This window comes from Vollenhovia emeryi, unplaced genomic scaffold (genome assembly GCF_000949405.1).
Source record: "Vollenhovia emeryi isolate VEMERY1.0 unplaced genomic scaffold, V.emery_V1.0 DF939294.1, whole genome shotgun sequence".
NCBI lineage: Eukaryota > Metazoa > Arthropoda > Insecta > Hymenoptera > Formicidae > Vollenhovia > Vollenhovia emeryi.
Genome location: NW_011967072.1, coordinates 181212 through 191666, shown reverse-complemented (window position 1 = coordinate 191666; position 10455 = coordinate 181212). Strand labels below are relative to the sequence as shown.

Here is a 10455-nt window from a genome sequence, read left to right as displayed (position 1 = left end):
TGGGCAGGGCAAAGACGACGATTTTCGATAATTTTTTTCTCGTTAACTATTGCGAAAATTGCAAATGGTTCAGGACTTTTCTGTTCATCTCGATCCGTTCTACCTTCTCACGAGCTCGTGGACAAATGTTATAACTCACCCTGTATGTATATTACGTCAAATATGTGTATAAAACGTAATATACATGCTAAAACTATCTAACTTGGAAGAGTCCCGTTAGCAATGTTAGGTTTAGCACTGCTAATATTACGACACTCAGCACGACAGTACGACACTCGACAGACGACTTCTTTGCTAGAAACTAGTCACTAGAGTCTCTAGAAAACGTGCTCTCCCATTGGGTATTGGATGTCATACGTCGGACATCGGACGCATTCAGTCGTCAACGCCGTCACGGACTCAGATTTTACATTATAAAAAAATAAAAAATGAATTCCAAAGATAGAAACAATCAGGTAAGTAATCAAGAATAAGAAACGATATCATGTACATGTTTTCAAATTTCATTCGTTTGAGAAAAATTAAACTAATTGTTTATTTACAGATAAAATGATACACTGGGGCATTCGGGTAATGTTTCCGAACGCAGCCCTAGAAATGAGGAATTACTGTACTCGTCGGGGATTCCCCGTGTAAACGTAGTCCTGTGAGTCCTGTGACACATGTGACAATAACCAGAATGAAGTTCTAGCAACGGCCTGAAGGGGCGCATACGGCGTTGACGTATTTTACATGTGTAAAAAACTAAGGACGTAAAATACCTAATATTTTACATGTCTAAAACCGTGTAATTTACATTGAGTATTTTACGTGCCCAACCCTGCTGGGAAGTCTTTTGGATATCTATACATGTAAAGATACCTTGTAGGAATCTAAAAGATATTCTGAAGACATCTTTCTCCTTACTGTATATCGACAAATTTTGGTTTAACTCACCTTCCTCAGACTGAATATTTTGTATCTTCTATTCCGTATGAAATACTTTTCGACAGTTACCGTGTCCCGCGAGTTGCATGAGATTCGTGATAAAATCTGAAGATGAATACTGATAAGGAAAACATTAAAATATTGATAATGTTATATCAACAACATCCCTGTCTATACGTGACAAAATCTGCAGATTATCACAATCGAACGAAACGAGAAAGAGCAGTACAAATTATTTGCGAACAGTATAAAAATATAACGTATGAAATTATTGCTTTCCGATACTTTAATGTTGCTCATGTTGATATACCTGACTACCGTTTGGGAATACACCGCCATCTGATGTTATCCAAGTCGAATCAGCTAGTAACAAAAACTTGGTCCAAGAACTTGGACCAAGTTCTAGTATCGTGAACATAGGCTTTTAGATAATGATATCGAAAAAGCTGGAGAGTCGACTAACCTCTGGTTAACAGTGACCAGAGAATGAAAAACCGTGCCTTAGTCGCCTCTTAGAGTCTATCCAGGCAAACTTGCACAGGCGCATAAGCATATACGTAAAAAAAAATGTATTGGTCTATTTCCTTATGCGTACGTTTATGGTCTAGTCACTTACTAGTCAGATTCCTCGTGCATACGTTTATGCGCTGTGAAAGTTTGTCTGGTCAGATTCCCCCCCCCCTTTTTTAAGTTTACTCTTATGGGAACACCTTTCAACCGTTAGATTAGCTTATATCAGCGTGATATTTCAAAAAATACCTTGAAATTCAAGTACTTAATCTTGATTAAACGTGGACATATCTTTACGACACAGAAAGGTTATCAGTTTCCTTAAGCATTTGTTTATGCAAGTTTGTCTGCTTAGACCCTAAAGGATAAGTTACTTTTAAACAATGTATTTTGTACACTTATATTTTGTAATCGCTCTGACATCTTAGTTTATAACATTAGGACCTGAGATGAATTCAGTTAGTTTTCCCTTTCTTAACTTTATGTTTAATAAACTTTTTGAGGACCACGAGATTTTTTTCCTTATCAAATGAAAATTTTTCCCTGGGAAAATGCATGTAACATACAATCAGATACAAATGTGATTTCCAGGAAGTTGTAACATCTCATAATACTTTAGGATTAAGAAATAACTTTGTGTTAAACATTATAGCTGCGACCAAATGTCAGAAGCCCAGAAATTGACGAAGAACACCAAAGAATGGGCAAGCTAGAGAAGCTAGATTGGACTTATACAATGAGAAGAGATATGCAGGTGATTACACCAGCTTGACATAACGAGCACGAAATGGTTAAATTTCACCAATCTATTAATTCTGTCGATATAGTGCGAATGTAGATCTACAAAGTCTTCTTAAAAATTACAAAGTTCTTCAAAGTTAATGAGAATTGTAAAAAAATAAGTAATATTAAATCACTTATAACTTAGCTTTGTACGTTATAACATACTTGTTATAATTATAACTCTTTGCGCCTTGTACATTTGTCTTTTTACAAAAAATTATGTATCCTGTTTATTTTATACTGTTCTGCATTACAGGAGGTGATACCTGGTTTATTTCTTGGTCCGTATAGTGCTGCCAGTCGCTCTAAATTGCAGACTTTAAAGGATCATGGAATAACACATATAGTTTGTGTGAGACACGCTCTTGAGATTAACTTTATAAGGCCAAACTTTCCCTCAGACTTCAAGTACGTGATCGTAATTGCAATAGCTTAATTATATTAATATTAATCATTTAATAATATAATAATATTAATCATTTAACAAAGAAGAGAACAGCTGTAAAATCTTAAAAAGTTTTAATTCCTATGATTTTTTTAAGTATTTTTTCTTTTAATATTTTTAATCGTCAACTTTTTGCCGTCCGCCAACTCCCTTTTCGAAGGACCATTTTTCTTCCTTCTTCGTCAGCCCTGACCCCAATCTTCCACTGGGGTCCTTAGCAAATAAAACCACCTTGGCGGGCTATACCCCTAAAAGAATATGTGTAGCACGATACTCTCGGTGGTTATCATTTCCCTCCGAGAAGTGGCGTCCGAAAAAACCAGCGGTGTCCGTGGCTGGATTTGAACTCTAATTTTTTCGTTTATTTATTTACTAAGCAGCGTACATCTCTCTTTGCCATATGAGTGTGGTAGAGTTAGTAAACAAATGAACGAAAATATCCGAGTTTAAATCCACGGACATTGCTGGTTTTTTTTCGGAATCTCCCGAAGGGAAGTAGCAACTACCGAGAGTATCTTGCCACACATACTCCTTTAGAGGTATAGCCCTCCAGCTAGGTTTCCTTCGACAAGGTTAGCGGCCTATCGAAAATTAAGTGAAACCAAATGCTCCAAGTACCAGAACAAACTAGATAAAACAGGCTTTAAGCCTAATACACGAGGAAGAAGAACCTTTTGCCTTAATATCCTTATGTATTATTCTGATTTTGCTGTTAACTTTATACTTTCATAATGGCATATTAATTTAAGATATAATTTTGAATCGAAACAAACAATTTGTCTAATATCTCCGCTTTCTCTTTAAATTTCTCGTTCACAATATTTTACATTTTTTACATTTTTTATTGTTTAATTATATTTTGCATACTTCTGTTTCTACAGATACCTAGTCTTGGAGATCGCCAATACATTTGTGGAAAATATCATGCAACATTTCAAAGCATCAACTTCATTTATTGATGATGCTTTGGCTTCGGATGGACGAGTCCTGGTTCATGGAAGCAGTGGCACTTCGAGATCCGCCACATTAGTCTTGGCATACATTATGGAAACTTACAACGTTTCACTAGGGTAAGCTTTTCTCTAAATTCTAAAAGAACCTATACATATGTTATACATGTTTTTCTATATTTTTATCTGAATTACAGACTTGTACGTTTATCTTATATATTATTCGTTAATTATACATTTCTGAGATTACAATATCGAAAAATTGTTGCAATATTTATTTTAGTAGTGCCTACACGGCACTGCAGGAAAGAAGATTCTGCATAAATCCAAACAGAGCTTTTTTGAAGCAACTAGAAGAATATGAACCCATCTACAAGGCGGAGAAAGCGTTGCAAAATGAACCAAATTCAAAAAATCGAAGCAACAAGCGAACAATCCAACAGATTGAAAATGACAATGTTACAAAAAGTGATTAAAAACATGATGGAATGTTAATGAAAATTGAGGAAAAATAGGAAGAAGATTAAAGCTATCAAGATTCGTATTAGACAAATGAAAATATCTTTTCTTTCTCGAGCTTCCTGCACTTTTAATTCTAATTTTTATTTTACTTTGTCCACTCTTCCACACTATTATGGGTACAGAGTGCACATATGTATATGACTAAAGAAAACTATTAAATCTGCACTAGTATTGCTATTTCTATGGTAACGATTAAAATTTAACTTGATTAAGATATAAACGAATTGAGTGGAATTTAATGATTGGATTTAGACACATATTTCGGTGATACTGATTTCTGAGGCGATGCTTCCTCCCCCCCCCCCCCACCCCTCCCTCTCCATTACCACTGGAAACTCGATGGCCGAGTCTTATTTCTATTTTAAGATAATGAAATAATTATTTAAAAAATGATCAGCGCATTAGCCAAAAGAGAAAATACTTTACAAAGTACTGAATAGAAAACACTCACAGATCAACGTGTAGAATTACCCATAGTAATATTACACATAGTTTTCTTTCTCTAGATCCTAAATTGTTTATAGTTATTAAGCTTGATATTTGAAATAATAAAAAAAATGTATACATGTGTATCAACAATGTGTCCTTAAAATTTTATTTTTATTTATTTTTCCTATCAATATGCTTTGACATGCTTTGGCAGAGTAATACTTAACATTAAATAATGCATTAAATTTATATCAAAATATCTTATCTAAAAAAATGGCACATTTATATTTATCAACGTATGATCTTCAGTGTTTTTCTTTATTTCAATTATCGAAATATCGTTTTATCACTGAACTTTTGCTGGAAACTCTATGCACACTATGTTTTCGTTTGCCTCGTCCACAAGCTTCCACTCGATATCAACATTCACCTGGAAGATAATAAAAATAGTAAATTTTTTAACACAATTTTTAACACAAATTTAATGCATTATTTAATGTTAAGTATTACTCTGCCAAAGCATGTCAAAGCATATTGATAGGAAAAATAAATGACAATAAAATAAAAATAAAATTTTAAGGACACATTGTTGATACACATGTATACATTTTTTTTATTATTTCAAATATCAAGCTTAACACACAAGTTTAATAACTTTATGATACATGTAAAAAATATTCTTAATAACGAAATTAGTATATTTAATAAATTAAAGATAAAGAATCATAAGTTTTTAAGTTATCAGACTAAAACTCGTTAACTAGTCGTTCAAGAAATATAAATTACAAATTCCAAGTTTATACCCAAATATACTAATATATAATAAATCACAACAACTGAATCTAAAAGAAATCGAAATAGTAAAGTATGAATTTTAAATGTCGATTACCTTAGGATACTTCTTTTCCACAAACAACGTGGTCGTGTAATGATACTCTTGGTTCTTCTTTAAAGGACAAGTGATCCCATCGTCAGGATCATTGCAAGCGTCAGACTTCTGAAATGGAAAAGGTACCGGAACGTGTACTAGTACGCCGTATACACGTACCTTGACTTGCGAAATATCTTTATCTGCAAAAGAAATGTACAAATAGTGTAATTAGAAAATGACTTGTTTAATAATGTTATAGCTCTTAAATATGTATAATTAATAATTCAAATATTCTTAATACCATTTATTCAAAATCGAATCCTATTATGGATAAATTGGATATGCGATTTTGGATAATTCGTATACTCACTAGGTATAAATTTGATGGATATAGATGCGTTAGTGCCGCGCTTTAAAATACAGTTTTCCTGGGTCATTTCACATCCCGAGACTAATATCTCCGTGAATTTGCCTGATTTTGAGCCTAAAACGGAATGTAAATGAATGAATTATATTAAATTCCAACAAATTGTACAATATGTATTAAAACCAAAGCTCATGTACATTAAATATATATTTAATTAAATTAGATAATACCGATAATAATAAAACCGTATCACGAGACACGGTAGTGTCTCGCGCCAAGTATAAGCGACTAAGTATAAGCGACAAGCCTAACCACGCGCGCGACACCACCGTGTAAGTTTACGCGAGTACACGAGTTGACGGGCCCTCAGATTTTCGGATCTCAACAACGGCTGATCCGACGAACTTGAGACTGCGCTTAATCAATAGCTTGGTTAGATAATACATTAAATGTATTAAATGTGATACTCTAGTTTCGTAATAATGGACAAACTACATTCAACTTTATTTGCATAAATTTACACAAGAAATAATTAAAATATAGTTCATTAAACTTTTGTAGAATTATTTGTATAATTGTAACAAAGATTATTTTAAAACTTTGGATTAATATCAAATTAAATAATAAAATTTCAAGAATTTTAATTATATTAACCAACGAAACTTCATTATAATTTCTTAGTGGACAAGTTTCTTGTGGAAAAAGTTTCTTACAATTAAGCCTAACCTGCAATGTGCATTCTGCATCTAGAAATATTCTATTTTATATAAGCAAGTCAAAACGTTTAAAAAATTTGTCGACAATGTACGATTATGCAATGCATAATATACGATTTATCAACTTGCACAAATGTTTTAAACGCACGTATTGTAAAATAAAATGTTTCTCGACGCAGAGAGTACAGTGTAAATTAAACTTTAGATAGTATACTATAGACACAACAGTGCGCTTTGTTCTTTGTCACCCTTGTTGAGCAGTATAGTATCATCTCCACTGATAACTCGTTATCAATTCTCGTATAATACCTAAAAGGTGCGAGTCAGCATTTCTTTAAAACCTCATGAGAATATGCGTCATCTTCTTTATTTCGAGCTGTACACACATTACGAACTGATATCGTAATCAGCCTTTCGGAGACAAACAAAGCGGATTAAGAGAAATATTAAATATTTAATAAAACTGTTTGATATTAACAAGAGATTTCCTTGCCTGTCTTTACCGAGATAGAACTTTGGGCTATCGCGTTTACATTTCCTTTTAAAATAACGAAATGTGAAGTATATACAATGAACATGAAATTTCGAAATGGTGATAAGGTGAGACAAACGGTAACAATTAACGGCAAAAAAAACGTGCATTCTTAATGTATTTTTAGTTCGAAAAAAAAATAGAATCAGCAATGACGTGTGAATCATTTGACTTCATCAGATTACTTCACTGCAGTCGTGGAATTTATTGATTTCAAATGGTACAGACGTAAAAAGATGGCAAGGGACACAAAGGAAGTCCTCACAGACATAATCTGTATTGTTGAAATCTGAACTTGTTAAAATTATACCTATTCGGCTCTTATGCCCGATTTCTTCACATCCAGTTATGTTGCGGTTAAAGTTAACCAGGAGATAAACTACCAGATCCATGCACGTGATTGGCTAAAACTTGAGATTAACCTCCGGATAATTTTATCGGGAAGTGAAAAAATCGGTCATTAGTCATGTATGTGTACATTACATTTCCCTGTTCGCTATTTGCGACAGATGTATATCAAGGCTTTGCAGATAGACAAAGAGAAAAATTTTCAGATCACTACGGGGTCAATTCTGTATTTTGCAACATAGTGAAAATGCTAAAAAAGTGGCTTTGTCACTTTTAAGGGGACAGTTAAAAAGAAACAAGATCACTCATTTGGAGCATTTTCACTACGATGCAAGATACAGAATTGACGAAGACAAGTGGACTTTTCCTCGTCTCTCTTGTTCCGTAATTAAAATATACCCTCGCCCCTTTCAGGGCAAACTTTCGTGATATTTTCCACAGGAGAATATGATAAATAATTCTCTAAAAATTCGGCATTTTTTAAGCAACAGTTATTAGTTATCATCGACGACAATGGAGAGTAATTACTTTAACCTTGAATAATTAACCAATGTAGAAAATTGCACGACGACCAATGACTGGCAAATTCTAAGTAAAGAAATTCATTGCGAAAAATATTACCTCCACCGGGGTTTGAACCAGGACCTCCCTACACTCTAGGCGGACGTCTCACCAATTCGACCACTGAGCCTCAAACCCTGGCTGAGGTAATATTTTTCGTAATGAATTTCTTTAATTAGAATTCGCCAGCCATTGGTCGTCAATTTTCTACATTGGTTAATCAACTACTGGCGTTAAATAATTCTTCAAGTTACTTGAATAATTAATTTAATTTGTTACAATAATTTCAATACCCCTAAGGGCCAGTTTCACAAACGTCGGTTAGCTGCTTAACCGAAGGTTAATTGATTCTCTGTCTCTTCTTAGATAACAAAATAGAAAAAGATAGGAAGTTGACTGAATTCTGGTTAACAGTTAACCGACGTTTGTGAAACTGGCCCTAAGTGCGCAGTAAACAAGCTATCGAAAACGCAGCGTCCTTTCGTAATCATTATTATTAATGTTGCTTTTTATTCAGTGCGAGTATATCGCGCGATAATTTTGTCAAAATGATTTGCCCAAATTAATAATGACAACAAGCGTGTACTCACCGCAATCCTGAAATGTGACGGCGAGACTGGACGCGAAATAACACAGCGCGTAGAAAAGCGCGACGATCGTCACTCGAGTCATGTTGCTGCTATGGCTTCCACGTGGCTAATAACGTACATACGTACCACCACCACCACTGGCACCACTGGCACCACTGCCGCCGCACACTGCAGTATATTGCACTTGTCTCAAACATATTAACATCCCTCCACTTGACAAGAGAGCATCCCAACTCTGGTTGCAACTCGTTGCCGAGATACCGACCAAGCTGACCAGAAATTCATCTATCAATGATGGATGTATTCTTTCTTTTTATAACTGACTGCCTTTCAAGGCTCTTTTATTTTATAATATTTGTTCTCTCTTCTTTACTTTTATTTTTTATATTTTATTAGATTACGTGATTAAATGAAAATGTAACAACAATAATATAAAGATAAAGTCGTTCATTCAAAAGTAATTTTACTGCGTATTTCGGAGTACTTACAAAACATCGACAGAACGAGGTTCTCTTACGTTACACATATTTCCGATAATAGAAGTGGAAAATAGATAAAAATGGAAATGTGACACTCTTTATCTTCATGATGTATCAATGTAAGCTAATATTTTAAAATTAAATGAGAAAACAGAATATTTCAGAAATACTATAGAGTAATAAAATGTTAGAATATTAAAAATGCATTAACGAGATCGTTTTTTTATTTATTCAACAATTTTAAGTGAAGTTTGCATCGACATGCGTTGAAAATACAGCGAGGTCCATTGTTTAAAAATAACTAACTTAGGTAACGTGTTCACTTCGATACTAGGGCGTAATCTGATAGTTGTTACAAAAATATCAGCCGCATCTTATACAATCTTAGCCGGGAACTTTACACATATAATCTTCGCGTCGTTTTCGGTTCTAAATTCCCACATAACTTCAACGCTCAACTGAAACAGAATAGAAACGACATTAATAACAATTAAAATAATTAAAATACATTATACGCACGCACGACAAAATGTAAGTAAAAAAAGTTTGGAAGTCCAGCGCGTAGCGCGCGCAATGTATTGTTCTAGTCAGATTGAAAAAGAAAAGAAATGCAGATCTACGATGTAAGAAGTGGAATTACCGCAGGGATCTTCTTCTCTACATTAAATGTGGTTTTATACTCAGCCGGCTGGTCCTTCTTTAAGGGACAAGTGATTCCGGAGTCTGGAGTTTTACATACATCAGGTTCTTCTAGAGGAAAGGGTATAGGCACGTCGAGCAACACTCCAAATGCATGTGCTATGACATTCGAGATATCTGTGTCTGTAAAAGAATATATTAATATAATCTTTAGCACTTTATAAATAAAGTTGTTACCATCATTGTAAAATTTTCTAATGTTGAAAAATACGACTGATATGCCTATATTATTTTCTTACTAATTATTCTACTAACTTGGTGTAAATTTGGCGTTTACGTGTATGTCTACCCCACGAGGAAATGCGCACTTCTCTTCGGACGTATCGCAGCTTGAAATTGTGACTTCATCGAACTTAGCTAACTGTGACCCTGAAGTAAATTTGAATTTTCTAAGTATACATTATCACAAATGAATAATTTGTATTGTACACAAAGGGCGCGTTCCGTTTCACTCACGATGCGAATGACGCATTATGTATCTTTGTCCATTCTTTATCCACCAAATATTAAAGAAGGATGAAATAATGTACATCATACGTGAAACGGAACGTACCCAAACTCAAAGGAGTATTATAAACGGTTATACAATACGTGGGAACTTTCTTCATTAAAATAAGCAAATTGAATTAATTCGTACAAATGATGTTTTTCGTATAGAGACGCTCTCTTTATATCGCTGATTTGCCGTAATTACAGCTCATAACAATAAAAAGTTATGTGTGAGTT

General features: G+C 34.0%; 3 protein-coding genes across 5 annotated transcripts in view; 1 reads left to right on the top strand and 2 right to left on the bottom strand.

The window, feature by feature from the left end:
* LOC105559038 (serine/threonine/tyrosine-interacting protein B-like) overlaps positions 1–4174 on the top strand; it is a 7023-nt gene extending 2849 nt beyond the window's left edge. Inside the window, exons 2-5 of one of the 2 annotated variants that reach the window (XM_012007045.1) lie at positions 2090–2191; positions 2477–2628; positions 3547–3735; positions 3902–4174. In XM_012007045.1, the coding sequence (XP_011862435.1) occupies positions 2090–2191; positions 2477–2628; positions 3547–3735; positions 3902–4091 (633 nt within the window). In that variant the 3' untranslated portion in view covers positions 4092–4174. Of the gene's footprint in view, positions 1–2089; positions 2192–2476; positions 2629–3546; positions 3736–3898 lie in introns of both variants that reach the window. The other variant, XM_012007044.1, reaches the window with a different exon arrangement.
* On the bottom strand, positions 4090–8754 carry LOC105559039 (protein NPC2 homolog). 2 transcript variants are annotated; one of them, XM_012007047.1, is made up of 4 exons: positions 8552–8754; positions 5808–5921; positions 5456–5637; positions 4090–4646 (listed from the first exon to the last, which is right to left on the bottom strand). In XM_012007047.1, the coding sequence occupies exons 1-4, from the start codon at positions 8631–8633 to the stop codon at positions 4620–4622; spliced, it is 405 nt and encodes a 134-aa protein (XP_011862437.1). In that variant the 5' UTR covers positions 8634–8754; the 3' UTR covers positions 4090–4619. The 2 variants fall into 2 exon arrangements, with proteins under 2 accessions (XP_011862437.1, XP_011862436.1); XM_012007046.1 differs by lacking the exon at positions 4090–4646 and adding an exon at positions 4719–4996 and having other exon boundaries at positions 8552–8750.
* A 479-nt stretch (positions 8755–9233) lies between these two features.
* The window catches only part of LOC105559040 (ecdysteroid-regulated 16 kDa protein-like), a 3659-nt gene continuing 2437 nt past the window's right edge, over positions 9234–10455 (bottom strand). Inside the window, exons 2-4 of the mRNA XM_012007048.1 lie at positions 9985–10098; positions 9671–9852; positions 9234–9488 (exon numbers count right to left, since the gene is read on the bottom strand). Coding sequence (XP_011862438.1) covers positions 9405–9488; positions 9671–9852; positions 9985–10098 — 380 coding nt within the window. The 3' untranslated portion in view covers positions 9234–9404. The remainder of the gene's footprint in view (positions 9489–9670; positions 9853–9984; positions 10099–10455) is intronic.

Coding starts and splice junctions, on each gene's coding strand:
- LOC105559039 (XM_012007046.1), bottom strand. CDS start 8,633: ATGACTCGAGTGACGATCGTCGCGCTTTTCTACGCGCTGTGTTATTTC. Junction 5,638..5,807: donor ATCCATCAAATTTATACCTA/GTGAGTATACGA, acceptor TTTCTTTTGCAG/ATAAAGATATTTCGCAAGTC. Junction 4,997..5,455: donor TGGAAAAGAAGTATCCTAAG/GTAATCGACATT, acceptor ATTATCTTCCAG/GTGAATGTTGATATCGAGTG.